This window comes from Callithrix jacchus, chromosome 7, assembly GCF_049354715.1.
Source record: "Callithrix jacchus isolate 240 chromosome 7, calJac240_pri, whole genome shotgun sequence".
Classification (NCBI taxonomy): domain Eukaryota; kingdom Metazoa; phylum Chordata; class Mammalia; order Primates; family Cebidae; genus Callithrix; species Callithrix jacchus.
Genome location: NC_133508.1, coordinates 132,012,578 through 132,036,960, shown reverse-complemented (window position 1 = coordinate 132,036,960; position 24,383 = coordinate 132,012,578). Strand labels below are relative to the sequence as shown.

Below are 24,383 nucleotides of genomic sequence, written 5' to 3'. Positions count from 1 at the left end.
GGGGAAAGGGAAATGATCAGACATTCTGGGGACACTGGCTCTGAGCTGAAGTTGATTCCAGGGGACCCAAAGCATCACTGTGGTCCTCCGGTTAAAGTAGGGGCTTATGGAGATCAGAAAATTAATGGAGTTTTAGCTCAAGTCCAACTTACAGTGGGTCCAGTGGGTCCCCAGACTTATCCTGTGGTTATTTCCCCAGTGCCAGAATGCATAATTGCCATAGACATACTTAGCAGCTGGCAGAACCCCCACATTGGCTCCCTGACTGGTAGGGTGAGGGCTATTATGGTGGGAAAGGCCAAACTGAAACCATTAAAGCTGCCTCTACCTAGAAAAATCATAAATCAAAAACAATATCACATCCCTAGAGGGACTGCGAAGATTGCTGCCACCATCAAGGACTTGAAAGATGCAGGGGTGGTGATTCCCAACACATCCTGCTCAACTCTCCCATTTGGTCTATGCAGACGACAGATGGCTCTTGGAGAATGACACTGGATCATCATAAGCTTAACCAAGTGGTGACTCCAGTTGCAGGGGAGTGGTGGTTTCATTGCTTGAGCAAATTAACACATCTACTGGTACCTGGAATGCAGCTATGGACTTGGCAAATGCCTTTTTCTTCATTCCTGTCCATAAGGCCTACCAGAAGCAATCTGCCTTTAGCTGGCAAGGCCAGCAATATACCCTTACTGTCCTACCTCAGGGGTATATTAACTCACAAGCTTTGTGTCATAATCTAATTCAGAGAGACCTTGATTGCTTTTTGCTTCCATGAGATATCACACTGGCCCATTACCTTGATGACATTATGCTGATTGGATCCAGTGAGCAAGAAGTAGCAGACACACTGGACTTATTGGTAAATTTGTGTGCAAGAGAATGGGAAATAAATCTGACTAAAATTCAGGGACCTTCTACCTCAGTCAAAATTTCTAGGGGTTCAGTGGTATGGGGCCTGTTGAGATATTCCTTCTAGCCAGGCATGGTGGTTCATGCCTGTAATCCCAGCACTTTGAGAGGCTGAGGCTGGTGGATCACGAGGTCAGGAGCTCGAGACCAGCCTGGCAAGCATGGTGAAACCCTGTCTTTATTAAAAATATTAAAAAGTAGCTGGGTGCAGTGGCACACACCTATTGTCCCAGTTACTCAGGAGGCTGAGGCAGGAGAATTGCTTGAACCCAGGAGGTGGACGTTGCAGTGAGCCAAAATCACGCTACTGTACTCCAGATTGAGTGACAGAGCGAGACTCCACCTTAAAAAAAAGAAGAGATATTCCTTCTAAGGTGAAGGTTAAGTTGCTGCATTTGGCCCCTCCTATAACCAAGAAAGGCGCAATGCCTAATGGGCCTGTTGGGATTTTGGAGACCACATTCCTTATTTGGGTGTGTTACTCCAGCCCATTTGTCAAGTGACCCAAAAGGCTGCCAGTTTTGAGTGGACTCCAGAGCAGAAGAAGGCTCTGCAACAGGTCCAGGCTGCTGTGCAGGCTGCTCTTCCATTTGGGCCATAAGACCCAGCAGATCCAGTGGTGCTTGAGGTGTCAGTGGCAGATAGGGATGCTGTTTGGAACCGTTGGCAGACCTTCAGAGGTGAATCACAGCAGAGGCCACTAAGATTTTAAAGCAAGGTCCTGCCATCTTCTGCAGATGACTACTCTCCTTTTGAGAGACAGCTTTTGGCCTGTTACTGGGCTTTGGTGGAAACTGAATGTTTAACCATGGGTCATCAAGTCACCATGCGACCTGAACTGCCTATCATGAACTGGGTGCTTTCTGGCCCAGCTAGCCATAAAGTGAGCTGTGCACAGCAGCACTCTATCATGAAATGGAAGTGGTATACACATGACCAGGCCAGAGCAGGACCTGAAGGCATAAGTAAGTTACATGAGGAAGTGGCTCAAATGCCCATAGTCTCCATTCCTGCTACCCTGCCTTCTCTCACCTAGGCTGCATCAATGACCACATGAGGAGTTCCCTATGATCATTTGACAGAGGAAAAGCAGTGTAGGGCCTGGTTCACAGCTGGTTCTGCACCATATGCAGTCACTACCGAAAAGTGGACAGCTGCAGCACTATAGCCCCTTTCTAGGACATCCCTGAAGGACAGCAGGGAAGGGAAATCTTCCCAGTGGGCAGAACTTTCACCAGTGCACCTCTCTGTGCACTTTGTGTAGAAGGAGAAATGGCCAGATGTGCACTTATATACTGATTCATGGGCTGTAGCCAATGGTTTGGCTGGATGGTCAGGGACTTGGAAGAATCATGATTGGAATACTGGTGACAAAGAAATTTGGGGAAGAGGTATGTGAATAGACCTCTCTGAGTGGCCAAAACTGTGAAGATATTTGTATCCCATGTGAGTGCTCACCAATGGTGACCTCAGCAGAGGAGGATTTTTTTTTTTTTTTTTGAGATGGAGTTTCACTCTTGTTACCCAGGCTGGAGTGCAATGGCGTGATCTCGGCTCATCGCAACCTCTGCCTCCTGGGTTCAGGCAATTCTCCTGCCTCAGCCTCCTGAGTAGCTGGGATTACAGGCATGCGCCACCATACCCAGCTAGTTTTTTTTGTATTTTTAGTAGAGACGGGGTTTCACCATGTTGACCAGGACGGTCTCGATCCCTTGACCTCGTGATCCACCCGCCTCGGCCTCCCAAAGTGCTGGGATTACAGGCGTGAGCCACTGCGCCCGGTCCAGCAGAGGAGGATCTTAATCATCAAGTGGATAGGATGACCCATTCTGTGGACACCACTCAGCCTCTTTCCCTAGCCACCCCCATCATTGCCCAATGGGCCTATGAACAAAGTGGCCATCGTGGCAGGGATAGAGGTTATGCATGGGCTCAGCAACATGGACTTCCACTCACCAAGACTGACCTGGCTACAGCCACTGCTGAGTGCCCAATTTCCCCGCAGCAGAGACCAACACTGAGCCCTCAATATTGCATCATTTTTTGGGGTGATCAGCCAGCTACCTGGTGGCAGGTTGATTATATTGGACCTCTTCCATCATGGAAAAAGCAGAGGTTTGCCCTCACTGGAATAGACTTTTAACTCTGGATATGGGTTTGCCTATCATGTATGCAGTGCTTCTGCCAAGACAGCTATCCATGGACTCACGGAATGCCTTATCTACCATCATGGTATTCCACACAGCATTGCCTCTGACCAAGGCACTCACTTTACAGCTAAAGAAGTGCAGCAGTGGGCTCACGTTCATGGAATTCACTGATATTACCATATTCTCCATTATCCTGAAGCAGATGGATTAACAGAATGGTGGAATGGCCTTTTGAAGTCACAATGACAACACCAACTAGGTGATAATACTTTACAGTTCTCCAGAAGGCCATGTATGTTCTCAATCAGCGTCCAATATATGGTACTGTTTCTCCCATAGCCAGGATTCATGGGTCCAGGAATCGAGGGGTGGAAGTGGAAGTGGCACCACTCACCATCACCCCTAGTGACCCACTAGCAAAATCATTGCTTCCTGTTCCCATGACATTACATTCTGCTAGCCTAGAGGTCTTAGTTCCAGAGGGAGAAACGCTGCCACTAGGAGACAAAAGTGATTCATAAACTGGAAGTTAAGATTGCCACCTGGACACTTTGGGCTCCTCCTATCTTTAAGTCAAAAGGCTAAGAAGGGAGTTACGGTATTGGCTGGAGTGCTTGACCCAGACTACCAACATGAAATCAGTCACTACTCCACAACAGAGGTAAGGAAGAGTATGTATGGAATACAGGAGATTTATTACGATGTCCCTTAGTATAGTCATGCCCTGTGATTCAGGTCAATGGGAAACGACAACAGTCCAATACAGGCAGGACAAATGGCCCAGACCCTTCAGGAATGAGATTTGTGTCACTCCACCAGGGAACAAAACCACAACCTGCTGAGGTGCTTGCTGCAGGCAAAGGGAATAAAGAATAGATAGTCACCAATACCCGTTATGACCAAGTGACCATTGCAGAACAGCGACTGTAATTGTCATGAGTATTTCCTCCTTCTTTTGCTAAAAACATGTTTGTGAATGTATACACTTATACTAAGAAAATATATTTTATTTCCTTTTCCTTTATCATGTGGCATGAGATTTATTGACTTCATATCAGCATTTAGTAGTGCTAACTTTATGTAATAGTATTTGGGTTGGGAACTGGTGGGTTTCTGGTTGTATGAAGGATAGTTGTATTATGTTAAGTGTAATTATGATCTTTTTATTGTCTTTATTTGAAGGTTATATATGATCTCAGAAGATGTGTATGGGTTCGAGTTGACAAGGGGTGAACTTGTGACGGTTAATACTGAGTGTCGACTTGATTGGATTGAAGGATACAAAGTATTGATCCTGCGTGTGTCTGTGAGGGTGTTGCCAAAAGAGATTAACATTTGAGTCCGTGGGCTGGGAAAGGCAGACCCACCCTTAATCTGGAGGGCACCATCTAATCAGCTGCCAGAGAATATAAAGCAGGCAGAAAATCATGAAAAGAAGAGACTGGCCTAGCCTCCCAGCCTACATCTTTTTCCTGTGCTGGATGCTTCCTGCCCTCGATCATCGGACTCTAAACTCTTCAGTTTTGGGACTCGGATTGGCTATTCTTGCTCCTCAGCTTGCAGACAGCCTATTGTGGGACCTTGTGATTGTGTAAATCAATACTTAATGAACTTCTTTGTGTGTGTGTGTGTGTGTGTGTGTGTGTGTGTATCCTATTAGTTCTGTCCCTATGGAAAACCCTGACTGCTTTTTCAGACAAGCAAATAGACTTCAAAGAGGTTACATAACTTACTATAGGTTTTATACCTAACAAGAAAGGGTAATAAGACTTCAACTCAGGTGTCTTTATTATAAATTCTGTATCATTTCTAAGTTCCTTCATCTTCACTTTTAGGCCAGAAACTGCTATAAATCATATGCTTTTAGACTGTATGTTTTTCATTCTAGTTGCAAGGGTATTGAAGATTAGAGTTATCACATCCCAATTCCAATGTCATTTTTACTGTGTATATATAAAAGTTTATTAGTTTAATTAAAACTTTTGTGTCTAAACTTGCTGAAGTTGTTCTGGGTCGCAGTGAGTTTTGTAGGTTAAATTTTGTTAATGAGAGAACAACATAGCAGATGACAGAATTAACAAGTCCACCCCTCCACCCTCTGTCCCAGAAGAACAGTTTAGAAAACAGTGCTATGATGGTGAGCTGTTGAAGACGTAAGCATTAGAATAGAGCTTGAAGGAGATCACTTAGCTTCTACTTATAATTAGGAAAATGGTCAGCAATCCAGGTGAGGAAATAGGCCCTACATTAAGCCATCCTGTGTGGGGATGATGACCTAAATTCCAGTTTATTTTTAGAAACACAATTGACAGGGATTAGTGACCCACTGTGAATGTGGAGTTGGGAGGGGTAGAGAAATGGATGCTTCACATGGGAACCTGGGGACAAACAGCATAAGTGAAAACAAGGATTCCCAGCTTCCTTGCTCCTTTGGACAGGAGGTAAAGGTTGGCAGGTTTCATCTTAGTACTCTAGAAGGAAGCCATTTATGATTAGGACTGTTTTTAGATACATTATCTTGTGATTTGGTGAATTCCCTCAAAACTGGGAAGTGTTAAGTCAAAAACAGTAACCATCTACCAGGATTATTATTAGGTAGGAAATTGGGATAGATGTACAATCCTTTCAAGCTCTGATCCTAAGTCTATGCCTTTGAATTTAAAGTGAAAGAGATGTTTCTAGGTGCTGAAAATCTAAAATCACTGAATTAAGCAATCGCAGTATTTTTTTTTTTTGAGACGGAGTTTCGCTCTTGTTACCCAGGCTGGAGTGCAATGGCGCCATCTCGGCTCACCGCAACCCCCGCCTCCTGGGTTCAGGCAATTCTCCTGCCTCAGCCTCCCGAGCAGCTGGGATTACAGGCACGCGCCACCATGCCCAGCTAATTTTTTGTATTTTTAGTAGAGATGGGGTTTCACCATGTTGACCAGGATGGTCTCGATCTCTTTACCTCGTGATCCACCCACCTCGGCCTCCCAGAGTGCTGGGATTACAGGCGTGAGCCACCTCCCCGGCCCGCAATGGCAGTATTTCTATTACGTCATTGTTATGAATGTCAGCAAGGAAGCATTTAAACCCCATTACCTAGGAGACCTCTCTAGAGTACTGGGGAGGGGGGTCTGTCAACCCCAAATTTTATCTAGAGTAAAAATATCCTTCAGAAATTATGGTGAAATATAGATGTTTTCAGATAAAAAGGAGAATTAATTACCAGAAGCCTTACATTAATTGAAACTGATGCGAGGTCATTAGATACAAGGAAAATAATCCCAGATGGAAATACAGAAATGAAGAAAAGGATGAAGACCTCTAGAAAAGGTCAATATAAATGAACATCGACTGTTAAAAACAATACTAATAATGAGAAGTGTAAAATTTATGCAGCACCAAAATACATGACAGCCATAATGGAAAAGGCAAAAAACTGGAGTTAAAGTATGACTAAGTTCTAGCACCATCAAGAAAGTGCTGAAAATAATAATTCATATTACATTTATCAAGATGTGTTTTGAAACATCAAAAAGAAGCCAAAAGAGGGGAAAACAGAAACTGGGGTAATTCAAAGAAAGGCAAGACTGAAGAAAAAAGGTAAATGAAACTGGGTTAAACAGAAAGTAAATAGTAGGATGGTAGGTATAAACATGCTTAAATTAGTAATCACATTGAATGAAAATTGACCAAACATTCTGACCATTAACCTACTGTTGTTGGAGTAGGAAAAAAACAAAATCTATCTACATCCTGTCTAGAAGAGACACAGCTTAAATAAAGGTATAAACTTTTGCACAGTGCAAAGATGGAAAAGGATATACCTTGCAACCAATGGAAAAACTGGTATAGTCATACTAATGTCAGATAACACAGATTTTAAGTCAAGGAGAATTACTGGAGATAAAGAGAGATATTCCATAATGACAAATAAGTCAATTGACAAAAAATATTTCAAAATTCAAAATAAGATCATTTCAAAATATATAAGGCAAAAATAGACAGCAAACAGGAAAAATGGACAAATCCACAATCATAAAGTTTACTTTAACACACCTCTGAACAGACAAAAATAAAAATTAAACAAAAAAAAATCAAGACCACAGTTAACAAACTTACCTAATTGACATACAGAGAACGCTGTCAACCATAACAAAATTCATATTTCATTGAAGCTCATGCTTAATTTTACCAAAATTGACAATAAGCAGGCCATACAGAAACCCTCAAAACATTTCAGAGGGTTGAAATTATTCAAAATATGCTCTCTGACCTTAGAGAAATTATGCTAGAAACCAGTAACAAAGATAACTAGAAAATCCTCAACTGCCTGGAGATTAAACAGAACACACTTCTAAATGATCCATGGATCAAAGAAGAAGTAACAGACACTAGAAACTATTTCAAATTGAACGATAGTGAAGATATGCCATATCAAAAATTGGCTGCAGCTAAAGCAATGCTTGGAGAGAGATTCTTAGCCTTCATTACATGTCTTAGAAGGTTGAAAGGTTAAAATTCATTGAACTTTATCTTAAGAAGCAAGAAGAGGCTGGGTTCGGTGGCTCACGCCTGTAATCTCAGCACTTTGGGGAGCCGAGGTGGGTGGATCACCTGAGGGGTTTGAGACCAGCCTGGCCAGCACAGTGAAACCCTGTCTCTACTAAAAATACAAAAATTAGCCAGGCATGGAGTCATGCACCTGTAATCCCAGCTACTCAGGAGGCTGAGGCAGGAAAATCGCTTGAACCCAGGAGGCAGAGGTTACAGTGAGCCAAGATCGCAACAATGCACTCCAGCCTGGGCATAGAGTGAGACTCCTGAAAAAAAAAAAAAAAAAGCAAGAAGAATGGCAAATCAAAACTGAAGGACACAGAACAAAGGAAATAAAGATAAGACAGAAATCAGTAAGACAAAACAAAATTAAAGAAAAATAATAAAGCTGAAAATTGATTCTTTGAAGAGATTAAGAAAACTGATTAACCCTAGTAAGACTAATTAATAAAAACAAGGAAAAAATAACATCAGGAATGAAAATAATATTACTAGAGACTCTCCAAACATTGAAAGATATGATGATATAATGAACAACATAACACCAATTTGAAAATTTGAATAAGAATAAAATTAAGAACAAAATAAACTGACAAAAAATCTGGAGAGTCCCCTTTTACTAATGGAAATTGAATCAGTTATTTGAGACAATTCCACAAAGAAAATGTAAAGCCTCACCAGTGAATCCTTTCAAACATTTAAAGGAAGGCTTTACCCAATGTTATGCAAATTCTTCTAGTAAATAAAAAAAGAGAATACTTCCAAACTCTGTAAGTTCATTCTCACCTTGATGCCAAAACCCGACAAAGACATCACAATATACAGAAAAGCAACTCACAGTACATTAAAATATTTGTGGCCAGGTGAGGTGGCTCACGCCTGTAATCCCAGCACTTTGGGTGGCTGAGGCAGGCAGATCACAAGGTCAGGAGATTGAGACAATCCTGGCCAACATGGTGAAACCTCTCTCTCCTAAAAATACAAAAATTAGCCAGACATGGTAGCACGTGCCTGTAGTCCTAGCTACCTGGGAGGCTGAGGCAGGAGAATCGCTTGAACCCGGGAGGCGGAGGTTGCAATGAGCTGAGATCACCCCATTGCACTCCAGCCTGGGCAGAAAAGTGAAACTCCATCTGAAAAAAAAAAATTGTATATTACTACCAAGTGAGGTTACTTCTTGTGTGAGCAAAAGTGGTTTAACATTTGAAAAATCAGTCAATGTAATTTGCCACATTAATTTTCTTAATGGGAGAAAAATATAGCTACCTCAATAAATAAAAAAAAATTTTATAAAATCCAACAGCTATGTATGATTTTTAAAAATACTCTTACAGGCCGGGCATGGTGGCTCAAGCCTGTAATCCCAGCACTTTGGGAGGCCGAGGTGGGTGGATCACGAGGTAAATAGATCGAGACCATCCTGGTCAACATGGTGAAACCCCGTCTCTACTAAAAAAAAAAACAAAAAATTAGCTGGGCATAGTGGCGAGTGCCTGTAATCCCAGCTACTCGGGAGGCTGAGGCAGGAGAATTGCCTGAACCCAGGAGGCAGAGGTTGCGGTGAGCCGAGATTGCGCCATTGCACTCCAGCCTGGGTAACAACAGGGAAACTCCGTCTCAAAAAAAAAAAAAAAAAAAACTCTTAAAAAAACTGTAGATATGACTTCCCTAAACTAGCAGCTAAAAGGAAAAATGGACAAATCCACAATCATCAAGTTTAGATTGGAAAGGAGGAAATAAAATAGTCATTGTTTGCAAATGATATAATTATTATGTAAAAAATTTAAAAGCATTTATAACCTATTGGAATTGGAATTGGTAGGCAAATTTAAGAAAAAAACTGCTTAAAATTCAGTATTCAAAAGTCGCTTATATATTAACACCAATCAAATAGGAAATAGAATTTATGAAATATCATTTAAAATAACATTATAACATCAAATACCTAGGAAATCGATGGAGAGATGTGTAGAAATGTACACCTGAATATTTTTGGCATAAATTAAATAACTAAATAAATGGAAGAATATATCATTTTTGTAGATTGAAAGGTGCAGTATTACAAAGATGGCAGTTCTCTCCCAAGTTGATATATACATTCAACCCAGGCTTATTTATTCTTGCTAAGTATTTTGCAAATGTGTTTTGAGGCATTTTGATATAGTCTGTCTCCTGATCCTCAGAGAGGCAGAGTAGGTTTTTGAACTCTGTCTTAGTGGCTTCAAAGACTTGCCATACAGCTAAAAGGAGGAGGTAGTACCTGAACTATGTCTCTTTGTTTTAAGTTACTTTTTACTTTGACATTCTTTCTTTTTCACTTTATACCACAGATTATTCCAGTCCTATTCTTCCTGGCTACATCCCTTACTCCTAGGATCTCAGCCCTTGGGAAAGACACCATCGGATTTAACTCATCTCTAAAAATCCAAGTTTTTTTTTTTTTAAACTATGCATGCTACATATTATAGAAATTTATTTATTTAAATAAATGCCTTGGATCTAAAGTTAGACAAAATCGTCCACCCAGCAATGAGGTTTGCAGATTGATTGTCAAACTTTGTTGCCTCCTGCAAAACTAGCACCATTCAAGGGAGACCCTGGAGATGTGAACCTAAATATTTAACAGAATACTTGTGATTAGCTTTGTAAGAAGTGCTTCTAGCTAGCTCCAGAAATTAATGCCTAATCTAGAGAAAGCCCTAAATTATTTTGGGATCCTGTAAGACTTCATGTGATAAAGACAAATATTTTTCTAGCATGAGTGAGTTTAGTGGGTTGTGTTAAGTTACACATTCTTTTGGTTATTCATTGAATAGGTCTTTTCTTTCCTCACCACTTTCTTCTAAGTTTGATGCTGAAGAAGGATTTTTTTTAAAGCTCATGAACTTATTGGGCTAAGCTTTTATCAGATAAGCCTCCTCATAAAATAATGTGTCCAGTACTGTTCAGAGCTTCCCCAATGTTACCAGGCTCTCTTGGAATTACATTGAAGTCGTCATTGGTCAGATTAGTTTTGAAGTATAATGTGTAACAATTAAAAGTATAATTTAAGAAGAATATAAACATATATCAGTTGGCAGTGATGATGGAGCGCTAAGAACTTCTTCAAGAAATGTAGAAGAACTATAATTAACAACATTTTAGTGACATATTGTGAATGTGGAATTGGGAAAGGTGAGGCTAGGGTTGGACAAGGTAGGGAAGGACCAAAATCTGTAGACCAAGTCACATGATGACTGGGTGAAGGCTGGAGATGCCTCTTCTGAAAAGAGGAAAATTGGGGACGTGACAGCTGTCCTCAAATTATGCAACCAAATAGGGATTAAAATTAGATTATTTGTTTGCTCCTTTGCGGAAAGATATGATCAAAAGCTAAGATTAATAGAGAGGCACGTTTCTGCTTTATATAAAGGACCATTTTGCAGTTAGATAGTTCAAAATGGAACATGTGACCTTGTGATCTGTCAGTCATTAGGAACACACTCAAAGCAGAAACTAGGTGACCACTGTCTTAGTCTGTTCTTGCTGCTATAACAAAATACCACAGCCTAGATAACTTACAGACAATAGAAATTTATGTGTCACAGTTCTGGAGGCTGAGAAGTCCAAGATCAAGGCACCAGCAGATTTGGTGTTTGGCAAGGGCATGTTCTCTGCTTCCAAGATGGCACCTTACTGTTGTGTCCTCACATGGCAGAAGGGTGAATGCTATGTCTTCACACGGTGAAAGGCAGAAGGACAAAAGGGGCTGATGGCTGTGTGAAGCCTCTTCTACAAGGGCATTAATCTCATTTGTGGGGATGATAATACCCTCATGACCTATTCACCTCCTAAAGGCCCCACCTCTTAATACTATCACATTGGCAAGGAACTTTCCACGTATGAATTTTGGAGAGATGCATTCAGACCAGGGCAATCACCTTTAAGCATACTGTGAAGAAAAATAGTTTTGGGGAAAGGAAGTAAATACACCTTCCCAGCCGGGCTGCTTTCAGACATGCTTTGATACACAAATACCCTTTGCTGACATAGCTTACATCCTGTGGTCTCAACTCCCTGCCAGGATCACTGGGCTGTTGTTCTGGGTTTCCAGTCTCCTGTCCTGCTAGAAACATAAATGTGATATTACCATTGGGTTGGACACAGAGTCCAACAAGCTAAACTTAGTTGCCCAAATAATATGCCCAAATCATGCCCAATTGTTCAGTCAGGATGTGCACCCAGTCTGATTTCTATATCTGTACTTATTTTGCTGTCCTATGATCTAGGGCTTCTGATTAGGAATCATAATAATAAATGTCATTTTCTAGTGTTTACTATATACTAAATAATTCTAAGCACTTTTCTTAGTAGATCATTTAGACCACACAGATACATGTAGGAGTCTTTTTTCACAGATGAAGGCACATGGGACAGAGGGACTGCCTAGCCCAGTGCTTAAGTGGCAGGCAGATCTGAGCCGGGACCCAGGCAACTGGGCTTTAGAGTCTGTGCTCTTCTCCATTATGCTCTAAGTTTTTCCTCAAAAATTTAAGAATATATGTTGGTGCTTTTAGTCCAACTGCAAGGAACCGAGTCCCTTAGACTGGTCTACAGATAGGCCGGGCGTGGTGGCTCAAGCCTGTAATCCCAGCACTTTGGGAGGCCGAGGAGGGTGGATCACAAGGTAAAGAGATTGAGACCATCCTGGTCAACCTGGTGAAACCCCGTCTCTACTAAAAAAAACCAAAAAATTAGCTGGGCATAGTGGCAAGTGCCTGTAATCCCAGCTACTCGGGAGGCTGAGGCAGGAGAATTGCCTGAACCCAGGAGGCAGGGGTTGCGGTGAGCCGAGATGGTGCCATTGCACTCCAGCCTGGGTAACAAGAGGGAAACTCTGTCTCAAAAAAAAAAAAAAAAAAAAAAAAAGAAGAATGGTCTACAAATATATGGAGGTCCTGGGTAAGCAAATCAAAAAAGCCTTGGAGCCTAGGGAAGAGGGGCCAGCAGTCCCAGGTGTGGAAGAAGGTTAGGCAAGGCAATGACCGAAAAGTGACTCTGATGGGCCCTGGTGCTCAAGGCCGGCTGCAGCTCAAAGTCAGGACAGTGTCAAGCCACAGAGTTGTTGGATGTTTGTTAGCAGCGAACAGGAAGGTAGGAGAGTGGAGGGCTGGAACATTCCTGGAATTGGAAATTTTTTAGGATAGACACAGCAAAAAAGCATAAAGAACCAAGAGTTCTGAGTAAGAAAACATGGACCATAGGTTCAGACTACAGACTAAAGAAAATCTGGCAGTAGATGGGGGAAAATGGCATTTTTAACTTAAATAAAAGCATTCAGCCTTCATTTCACAGAATGGATGTTATACTTTATTAGCTGATCAGATATGGAGAGCATCTAAGTCATCTAATGTGATATGCTCTCACTGTGGGTTGAGTGTAACTCAAAAGCAAATTGAGTTGGCAAAATCCTTAGGATTCAGAGCACACATACATGTGGTTGGTGTGTAACATAAATGTGGTTAGTGTCACTTTTCTGAGGTTAATTTTCCAGTGTTTGCCTACTAAAATCTTGATAGTCCTTTGACCCAGCTACTTCACTTCTTTGAATTTATCCTATGAAAATGCTCACGTTTTTGTAAACAGATCTTCAAGGAAGCAAGTTTTCTTTTTTTTTTTTTTTTTTTTTTGAGACAGAGTTTCGCTCTTGTTACCCGGGCTGGAGTGCAATGACGCCATCTCGGCTCACCGCAACCTCCGCCTCCTGGGTTCAGGCAATTCTCCTGCCTCAGCCTCCTGAGTAGCTGGGATTACAGGCACGCACCACCATGCCCAGCTAATTTTTTGTATTTTTAGTAGAGATGGGGTTTCACCATGTTGGCCAGGATGGTCTCGATCTCTTGACCTCGTGATCCACCCACCTCGGCCTCCCAAAGTGCTGGGATTACAGGCTTGAGCCATTGCGCCTGTACATTACTCGAAGTGTACCTTTTTCCTCATGTCACATGGGTAATGTGCTGATGTTGTAACAAGGTTTGAGGGAGGCACATTTTACACATGAGCGTGAAACCCAATCATCATGCTTATGAACTACAAAAGGTCCTCAAAGTGTACCTTTCATATAACTTTAGTGATCTGTAGGTTTTCTTTCTGCTAAGCAGAAAGAAGCATTCACTACTTTCTATGTATCTTTTAGACTGAGAATAATTTGTTTAAAAAATTATACAACCTATCATTTGAAAGTGATTTTATCTGTCCAGTCAGTCAGGCTTTCTTTGTCATACAAATTTGGTTTGGGTACATAAATTGACAAACCCTTTCTTTCTCTCCTTCTGTCTCTCTTGCTTGCTTGCTTGCTTGCTTTCGACATTATATGCCTATTCGAAGACCAAGAGCTCAAAACATTATTCTTCCCCAAAATGTCAAATGTCTGGGAAAAATTCCTAATCCACTTCCTCTGAAACCCAACTGTGAAGCTAGCCACCTTGAGTTCTGTACTCAAAAGTCAAAGGTAAAGGCTAGACCTGTAAGTTTGCCTGTATGTAAACCGCTTCTTACAAGAACTCCTAATGAGAGTAACGGCAGAAATAGAGAAAATGAAAATTAAGACAAGTTTTGCAAGTGTTATTCCAAAGAATCCAGAATATTTCCATGTTGCCCATGGTGAAACTAGCCAAGGAAGGTTAAGTCATTTGGATTGGTCAGGATGTCAACGTAGGCCAGTTTGGCTTCTCAGGCTGTGATTTTTCTGTTATCCCATGACCTAATGTACACTGCAAGAAATGCTGATTTTAATAACATAGCGGCCTGTATTGAGAAATCATTAAGTCAGATACTGTTCTAAGCACTTTGCTTCTATCTCTCACTCAGCAAATTTTAGTGAGCTGTTTATTGATTTACAAGATTATGCATCTATGAACTCAGTCACACTGGTTATTAATTAAATATCCTTCAAGTTTGGTTTGTAAAAAATTAATTGACATTCATTCTTTTTTTCAGAAGACACAAGGTTTTTAGCCTTGGATCAAGGTGTCTCAAAAAAAATTCAGGCTGGGCACAGTGGCTCATGCCTGTAATCCCAACAATTTGGGAGGCTGATGTGGGCAAATCACCTGAGGTCGGGAGTTCGAGACCAGCCAGACCAACATGGAGAAACCCTATCTCTACTAAAAATACAAAATTAGCCAGGTGTGGTGGCACATGCCTATAATCCCAGCTGAGGCAGGAGAATTGCTTGAACTTGGGAGGCAGAGGTTGCAGTGAGCCAAGATTGCACCATTGCACTCCACCCTGGGCAACAAGAGTGAAACTCCATGGCAAAAAAAAAAAATTTTTCAGTAAAAATTTAGACCTTGCTCAGCTCCAAATTCTTGAACTGTTTTCAGAGTACTGAGAACATTACAGTCCAAACATGTAATGGCATTTTGTAAGCCTCCTGAGCTCTGAGGACTGAGCTCTGATTTTTTTATCTTGCCCGAATTCCTATCTAAGGGGTCTGGGGAGTCATACCCTACAAAGCACAAATTCTCATTAGATGGGTTTTATTTAACTCTGTATATCATGATATATATTACTTTCCAACCTGACTCTGGCATAACATTATGAGACAAGGTAGAAAATCAAAATATTTTGCCCCTAAACATGTTTATTTGCCATATCTTGAAATGGTCCTGCAAAGCTGTCTTTTGTGGGGGGAAAATTTGCATCTGTAAAGAATCTCTATTAACATAACTAGATCTTTTTCTTCTAGGCCCTTCCAGTCCTAAAAAGACTAACTGAAAGTCTAGCACCTCCTAAAGATCTGAATAGGAAACGTTTGTCATCTATTGTCTCTAAGGCAGCCACTATAAGACTTCAAAAGAATGTTGGTCTCCACAATCTTTTTTTTTAATTGCATTTTAGGTTTTGGGGTACATGTGCAGAACATGCAAGATAGTTGCATAGGTACACACATGGCAGTGTGTTTTGCTGCCTTCCTCCCCTTCACCCACATTTGGCATTTCTCCCCATGCTATCCCTCCCCAGCTCCCCCACCCCGCTGTCCCTCCCCTATTCCCCCCAATAGACCCATGTGTGTAGTACTCCCTTCCCTGTGTCCATGTGTTCTCATTGTTCGTCACTGGCCTATGAGTGAGAATATGCGGTATTTCATTTTCTGTTCTTATGTCAGTTTGCTGAGAATGATGTTCTCCCGATTCATCCATGTCCCTACAAAGGAAACAAACTCATCATTTTTGATAGCTGCATAATATTCCATGGTGTATATGTGCCACATTTTCCCAGTCCAGTCTATCATCGATGGGCATTTGGGTTGGTTCCAGGTCTTTGCTATTCTAAACTGTGCTGCAATGAACATTCGTGTGCATGTGTCCTTATAATAGAACAATTTATAGTCCCTTGAATATATACCCAGTAATGAGATTGCTGAGTCAAATGGAATTTCTATTTCTAAGTCCTTGAGGAATCACCACACTGTCTTCCACAATGGTTGAACTAATTTACACTCCCACCAGCAGTGTAAAAGTGTTCCTATTTCTCCACATTCTCTCCAGCATCTGTTGTCTCCAGATTTTTTAATGATTGCCATTCTAACTGGCATGAGATGGTATCTCAATGTGGTTTTGATTTGCATCTCTCTAATGACCAGTGATGATGAGCATTTTTTCATATGTTTGTTGGTCTCATGTATGTCTTCTTTTGTAAAGTGTCTGTTCATATCCTTTGCCCATTTTTGAATGGGCTTGTTTGGTTTTCTCCTGTAAAACTGTTTGAGTTCTTTGTAAATTCTGGATATCAGCCCTTTGTCAGATGGGTAAACTGCAAAAATTTTTTCCCATTTTGTTGGTCTCCGATTCACTCTAGTGACTGTTTCTTTTGCCTTGCAGAAGCTGTGGAGTTTGATTAGGTCCCATTTGTCTATTTTGGCTTTTGTTGCCAATGCTTTTGGTGTTTTGTTCATGAAGTCCTTGCCTACTCCTATGTCCTGGATGGTTTTGCCTAGATTTTCTTCTAGGGTTTTTATGGTGCCAGGTCTTATGTTTAAGTCTTTAATCCATCTGGAGTTAATTTTAGTGTAAGGTGTCAGGAAGGGGTCCAGTTTCTGCTTTCTGCACATGGCTAGCCAGTTTTCCCAACACCATTTATTAAACAGGGAATCCTTTCCCCATTGCTTGTTTTTGTCAGGTTTATCAAAGATTGTATGGTTGTAGATATGTTGTGTTGCCTCCGATGCCTCTGTTCTGTTCCATTGGTCTATATCTCTGTTTTGGTACCAGTACCATGCTGTTTTGATTACTGTAGCCTTGTAGTATAGTTTGAAGTCCAGTAGTGTGATGCTTCCTGCTTGTTCTTTTTGCTTAGAATTGACTTGGCTATGCAGGCTCTCTCTTGGTTCCATGTGAAGTTCAAGGTGGTTTTTTCCAGTTCTGTGAAGGAAGTCAATGGTAGCTTGATGGGGATAGCATTGATTCTGTAAATTACTTTGGGCAGTTTAGCCATTTTCACGATATTGATTCTTCCTAACCATGAACATGGAATGTTTCTCCATCTGTTTGTGTCCTCTCTGATTTCGTTGAGCAGTGGTTTGTAGTTTTCCTTGAAGAGGTCCCTTACGTTCCTTATAAGTTGTATTCCTAGGTATTTTATTCTCTTTGTAGCAATTGTGAATGGCAGTTCATTCTTGATTTGGCTTTCTTTAAGTCTGTTATTGGTGTATAGGAATGCTTGTGATTTTGCACATTGATTTTATATCCCGAGACTTTGCTGAAGTTGCTTATCAGTTTCAGGAGTTTTTGGGCTGAGGCGATGGGGTCTTCTAGGTATACTATCATGTCGTCTGCAAATAGAGACAATTTGGCTTCCTCCTTTTCTATTTGAATACCCTTTATTTCTTTTTCTTGCCTGATTGCTCTGGCTAGAACTTCCAGTACTATATTGAATAGGAGTGGTGAGAGAGGGCATCCTTGTCTAGTGCCAGATTTCAAAGGGAATGCTTCCAGTTTTTGCCCATTCAGTATGATATTGGCTATTTGTCGTAAATAGCTTTTATTACTTTGAGATACGTTCCATCAATACCGAGTTTATTGAGGGTTTTTAGCATAAAGGGCTGTTGAATTTTGTCAAAGGCCTTCTCTGCTTCAATTGAGATAATCATGTGGTTTTTGTTTTTGGTTCTGTTTATGTGGTGAATTACGTTTATAGACTTGCGTATGTTGAACCAGCCTTGCATCCCCAGGATGAATCCTACAGTCTCTTAACCTCAACATTTCCCTTCTGTGATCCCAGGTCTTTAGATAAACTCAACCGATTGTCAATCGGAAATGTTTAAAGTCACCTGCAGCCTGGAAGCCCCCTACTTTAAGTTGTCCCACCTTTCTAGACCAAACCAATGTATCTCTTAAATGTATTTGATTGATGTCTTATGCATCCCTAAAATGTATAAAACCAAGCTGCGCCCCAACTACCTTAAGCACATGTTCCAAGGACCTCCTGAGGGCTGTCAGCCACAATGGTCACTCAAATTTGGCTCAGAATAAATCTCTTCAAATATTTTGCAGAGTTTGACTCTTCATTGACAGCTCCTCCTGAGCCACATGCACATCATTAATTTTGTGTTTTGGAATTTATAAATACTAAATATTAATTAAAAATTTTTAAAGTTCTATTGATTTTCTGCTCCCATAAACTGGTCTATTTGAATCTATCTTCCATAAAGTACAGTTGTCAAGCTGCTTGACGGAATCAGCAAGAAACAGCTTCACTTCCTAGTGGAACCAAGTGCGTAAGTACAGAAACAGTGTTTCTGACTACCATGGTTAAAAACAAATCTCTCCAATATAAATTATAGGGTGGTAAAAAGAGTTGACAGTTTTTTTTTTAACATTTGTCATCCTCTGTTAAATATAAGCTTTTATTTTCCAAATGACAATTAACAGGTTCATTTTTACTATTTTCTGTAGTAGCCAAAGCCTAACATCTATATTTATTTATTTTTATATCAGAATTTTCATTTTTACCAGTTTTTACTAGTGATCATCAACTGGATTGCACAAAGAAGAAGATGTATTGAAGGCACTTTCTGAATCATGTGGTTTAGTTAAAATCTCAGAATATGTAGATTATAAATTTGACATATGTAGATTATAAATTTCCAGTCAAATTCCGTGCTGACAACTTGAGTATTTTATGTAACAGTGAAAGAAATTCAGAACTGAATTGAAGATTCAAAAATTAAAGTGTATGTACAACAAAACAGAGAAACATCAGAAGAGAGATGAACTATTGTTGTTTTAAAACTATTAAACCATATTCCAAATAATAGGACTTCTTAGGACCTCACAATTTAAAGACCAGCTTAACTGTATTTTTTTATAAAAAGCACACCATATAAAACTGTTGACAATTGAAAATATGGACACAAAAATAAATACAATAGTTGTAAGCTTTTTCATAGTTATATAAAACATTTAAAAATTGTCAAATATTTATGACATATTAATTACATATAACACACATAAGTATGCATAAAGTATCTTCATTTGTGGAGAATGCACAAATAGTTAAAATAGTACAGAGACCAGATTTACTTTAGCTTGCTTCTGAATAGTTCAGTAAGTCATGTTATTTGGAGTATGATATGTGGTTTAGAGCAGAGGTCAGCCAACTATGGCCCATGGGCCAAATCAGGCCTGCCACCTGTTTTTATAAAGTTGTAAATAAAACTAAAAACTGGGCAACAAGAGTGAAACTCTGTATCAAAAAAAAAAAAAAAAAGAAAGAGTTTGCTGATCCTTGGATTTGATGAATGAGTCATACTGTGAGATAAATATTTCATTTACTATTTCAATAAGTGTCTATTTTACGTACAGGAATTCCCACAGCTGGGTTTTCACTAATGTGTCTAAAATAGAATATAAGATGGGCCAAAATAGCCTAACTATCCACATTAGTGTATGCATATGTATAATATATTCGCTAGTATTCTAAATGTTGCTTTGTATGACCATGTCATAGCTATCGTTCTGTACATATATATAATGTTTGCAATCTATTTCAGGGACTCATGGCTCCTCTGAAATCATAGCCTCTAGAATTTATTTGAGTCTGTGAGCCATATGCTTGGTTCTCCACACTCTGAGCCATACTTCCCTTGGCTGTGAGATGAAATACATGTTATGGGAAGTTGTATCAGAGTTCTAAATGGCATTAAAAACTAGAGGGTTGACTGGGTGTGTGGCTCATGCCTGTAATCCCAGAACTTTGGGAGGCCAAGACTGATGGACCACAAGGTGAGGAGTTCAAGACCAGCCTGACCAAGATGGTGAAACGTCATCTCTACTAAAAATACAAACATTAGCTGGGTGCCATGGTGGGTGCCTATAATCCCAGCTACTCGGGAGGTTGAGGAAGGAGAATTGCTTGAACCTAGGAGGCGGAGGTTGCAGTGAGCTGAGATCACGCCACTGCACTCCAGACTGGGTGACAGAGCAAGACTCCGTCTCCAAAAAAAAAAAAAAGAACTAGAGGGATATGAATAGCTGCCCTCTTTGCCCTTAGGTCTTGTTTTCAGTCCTCACAATATGAAATATAGAAAGAATCCTATTAGCTGTAGAACCCTAAAGAGAAAAATCATGGTGGCTAGCATTTACTGAGCTTCTGTGGTACCGTGCACTCTACCTACATTCTCTCATTTCATTGTACAAGCTTAAGAAACAGGTTGGAGCATTATACCTGCTTTACAAAAGAGAAAACTAAGCCTTCATTAAGACCCTTGTCCAAGATGACACAACCAGTAATTGACGGAGCCAGGACTCACACATAGAGTTGTCCAATTACAAAGTCAAGGCTCTTCATCACTATCTTACTATGAAATAATTGGTGCTAGTATTTATGTACTTTAAAATACCTTCACATGAGGTAATGGATATGTTAATTAGCTTTCTTTATTCCACATTGTATTCATAAATTATAGCATCACTTTGCACCCATAAATATATACAGTTAGACATTATAATTATAGATGTTGTTGATTTACAATTAAAAAAAAAATCCCTTCACATGTCTTTTAACATAAGACCATCGAGCCAGAGAATATTATGGAATTAGCTGGTAAACTGATGTCTCTGCTTCCCCTTACTGGCAGAGCTCAGTGGGAGCCTCAATCCTTGCTGCCATTCCTTCCTTCCTGCCGAGCTCCCCTTTTCTACTCCCCAACACTGCCAACCTGCATACTCAGGTGAGTCACGAATCCTGCCTTTGAGTTTCTCTAGCTTTTCCTCCTCTGCATAATCCTCAGCCTGTAGACATTTCCCAGGTTCTGAAGCCCAATAAACAAGAAAAGATGCTGATGTCTTACTGTGGAAATCACTAATTGGGAAGGTGACTTACTGCAAATGGGCAGAGAGAGAGGAGACTGATGGAAATGGGCAATGACATGGAGCTCTAGGGGTCTGCTGACTGCCAGAAGTCTTCCTGCTGGGGGTGCTGGGGACGTCTGTGAGAGACAGTGTCTGAGGGCTTGCAGATCTCTTCCAGGTAATCTGGCTTTATGACTTGAAGACCCATGTAAATAAAGACCTAAGGGCATTGGAAAATGTTTTATACGGGGCACATTTGGGCAGTAAGTATTTATCGATACAGGGATGCATACAGCATGTTTCCTGTGGTAAATTTTCAGTCTAGAAATCTCAAAAGCAAATGAAATAAGATCCTCCCTTTTTTAGTTTATTTACTTGAGAAATTGGTACTTTGGCTTCCTTAGGCCTTGCTGGCCTCATGCCACTTATATTTGTAAACTCTGCAGTTTATTTCAGAAATGCATGGATGGTCCTGTAATATAAAATCTATAAATGTAATTTTATCTGAACATGGAATACATCACAGCCTAAAAAGTCTGCAGCATCCTTAATGGGCAAACAACACTGGCAGCATCCTGATAGAAAGAAATGTGACAAGAATGCCCACTGCTCCTACAATTCATGATTTAACACAGTATATGAAACGTCAGCGAATACAATTAAACAAGAGAAAGAATGTAGAGACAAAAAACTTGGAAAGGAATAACATAAAAACCCAAAGAGAATCACTGGCCAACTACAAACAATTAGAGAACTTAGGAAAATGCTGGTGTACACATAGGGTCGCAAGTTGACGAGTAGCACCCAGCAGCCATCTTGAAACAGTCTCCCTGGCCCTCCTCTTGATAATGGTCTCTGTTGAGGCGTAACCACACAATTAACTGCTTTAGACTTTCTGATTTTCAAATGATATGTTTATCCTCCCAACTCTGAATATTCTCTTCAAGACCATGTCCTCAGATTACCCAAAAGAATCTTCCTAAACTAATATACAGAATATCGTAAACTAATTAAGCATTTTTCCTAAGCAGCCTATTTAAAAAAAAAACTCAATGGAATTTTTGGCACGTTTATCATCTGAAAGCCACCAGCGGTACTCGATTTGTCCCCTCCCTTGCAACAGTGCTGGTCCTACCTGAGACTTTTCTACTTGTGTGAATTGGGTCTTCCAAGCATTATCAAAGGAAAAGCAACTTTCCAGGGAAGGGTGGTTGCAGTAATCATTGTGCATATGTCTCTTGCAATAATACTTAAAATCAGATGGTGCTGACCCACTTAGAAGTAAGGATTAAAGAAATCTGCTTAGAATTGAATTGAGTCCACCACAGCAACTTGCCAAGAGAAATGCATTCCACAGAATGCCCTTCGGAGAACCTCTCATTAGCCGGACTGCAAACCTTTGATTTCTTTCCACTTGATATATGACTGTCTGGAATTCATTTAAACATGGATGTGATGCATGTTCATATGTGTGTTCACAGCATATTAGTTTAGTCGTTTATTTTTCCTGGACAACATATGCAGTGTTATGTAGGACTTAGTCATTTGTAGCTCTAACCTAAATTTTAAAAGTTGTATATTTTTAATAGAAAGTATATATATTCTACATAATTGCTTTGCAAATTTGTATAGAGTTCCAACTACATCAGAATTTTGAAAACGTAAAGAATTGCCTTTTAAACTGGAATCTTTTGCTGAGCCTTTAATTTAGTATTACAAAAAAATGAATAGCAGAATCTGTTACTTCTCCTACCAACCAGATACAATAGAATCTGCCCAGAAATGTCTCCTTGCTTTCCCTAACCTCTGTGAAGTTTGTATTTATCCTTCTGTCTATACATTTGTTTCTATTTCATATTTGATGTTATCTATCACTAATGTGTTTTCTTTTAAATGTGTTCTGACTACATGTCTTACTGCAAATGGATTTACATCAGTATATCTCCCATAGACTGAAAATTCTCAGAAGGGAAGGCTCTTTGTAGGATTTAACAAAGTGGTTTCTCATCTTGGTTCTGCATTAAGATCACCTGAAGAGATTTTATAAATTGAGTTGCCTGGATGCTTCTCCTGAAGGTTCCAATTCAGTGGGTATATGGTAAGGCCCACTCTTCAGTATCCTCAAAAAGTTTCACAGGTAGTTCTGACACACAGATAAAAGTTGAGAGGCACTCTTTTTTGTTTTTGAGATGGGGTTTCACCCTGTCGCCCAGGCTGGAGTGCAATGGCGCAATATCGGCTCACTGCAAACTCCGCCGCCTGGGTTCAAACGTTTCTCCTGCCTCAGCCTCCCGAGTAGCTGGGGCTACAGGCGTCTGCAACCACGCCCAGCTAATTTTTGTATTTTTAGTAGAGATGGGGTTTCATCATGTTGGCCAGGCTGGTCTTGAACTCCTGATCTGTCTGCTTCGGCCTCCCAAAGTGCTGGGATTACAGGTCTGGACCACCTAGCCTGGCCGAGAGGCACTCTTTTAGTATCATGCTTAATTCTTATAAGTACCCAGCATAATTGCCTGGCACATAGACAACCCTCAAAAACTGTTTACATAATTGGTAAACTGGTTTGAGATTAAGTTTTATGAGATGTCTTCCTTCACTGGAGCAGCCTTGGCAGTCATTGCATGAGGTAAGTCCAAAGATGCTGAGTAAATAACATGCTGGCAAAGCCACAGCTGCACTTGCTTGAGTTGTGTCATTTGAGCCCACCACATTATTGACTTAATCCGGACAGGTCCAACCTATTTTGTAATTAAAAAATATATATATATATATTTTGTAAAGAGATTCTGTTACTAACAACCTAATATTGCAGAAAGAATAATGTCTTTGTTGTTATCAAACATTGTTTGTATTTATGAAGTCTTTTTCCTTGAGTTAAAAATGGATAAATAGGCTGGGCATGGTGGCTCATGCCTGTAATCCCAGCACTTTGGGAGGCTGAGGTGGGTGGGTCACCTGAGGTCGGGAGTTCAAGACCAGCCTGACCAACATGGAGAAAACCCATCTCCACTAAAAATAAAAAAATTAAAATTAGCCAGATGTAGTGGTGCATGTCTGCAGTCAGCTATTCGAGAGGCTGAAGCAGGAGAATTGCTTAAATCCGGGAAGCAGAGGTTGCAGTGAGCCAAGATTGCGTCATTGCATTCCAGCATGGGCAGCAAGAGCAAAACTCCATCTCAAAAAACTCCCCTCACCCTAGAAAAGAAGAATAACTGTGCAGTCAGAGTGTCACATAGAAGATTTCAGAGCTGTTATATGATTCAGCAAGTGAAAATTTCCCCAGATTTGCGTGTTTGGTTTTGGTGTGTTATGTTTGGTGATGTAATGGAAATCAGTGTTATATTTTCTTAGTGTAAACCAATTCCAATTTTCCTCCAGCAGTGATTAGTTTGTAGTGATCCTAAAGCTGTGAGAATTAACTGGACTTTGACAGGAGAGCCTGAAG

The 24,383-nt window shown here is 40.3% G+C and overlaps 1 protein-coding gene and 1 non-coding gene across 4 annotated transcripts in view; one reads left to right on the top strand and one right to left on the bottom strand.

Moving 5' to 3' along the window:
* Nucleotides 1-24,383, top strand: part of ARHGAP29 (Rho GTPase activating protein 29) — a 108,202-nt gene that overhangs the window by 83,072 nt on the left and 747 nt on the right. For 2 of the 3 annotated variants that reach the window (XM_017974961.4, XM_035252201.3), the window contains exon 23: nucleotides 4,245-5,060. The exons of the other annotated variant lie outside the window; for it this stretch is intronic. In XM_017974961.4, the coding sequence (XP_017830450.1) occupies nucleotides 4,245-4,255 (11 nt within the window). In that variant the 3' untranslated portion in view covers nucleotides 4,256-5,060. Of the gene's footprint in view, nucleotides 1-4,244; nucleotides 5,061-24,383 lie in introns of those variants that run through there. 3 annotated transcript variants of the gene reach the window in all.
* Nucleotides 13,583-13,685, bottom strand: LOC118143514 (small nucleolar RNA U13). Its single transcript, XR_004727716.1, has one exon. It is a non-coding gene; the product is annotated as a small nucleolar RNA U13 (small nucleolar RNA).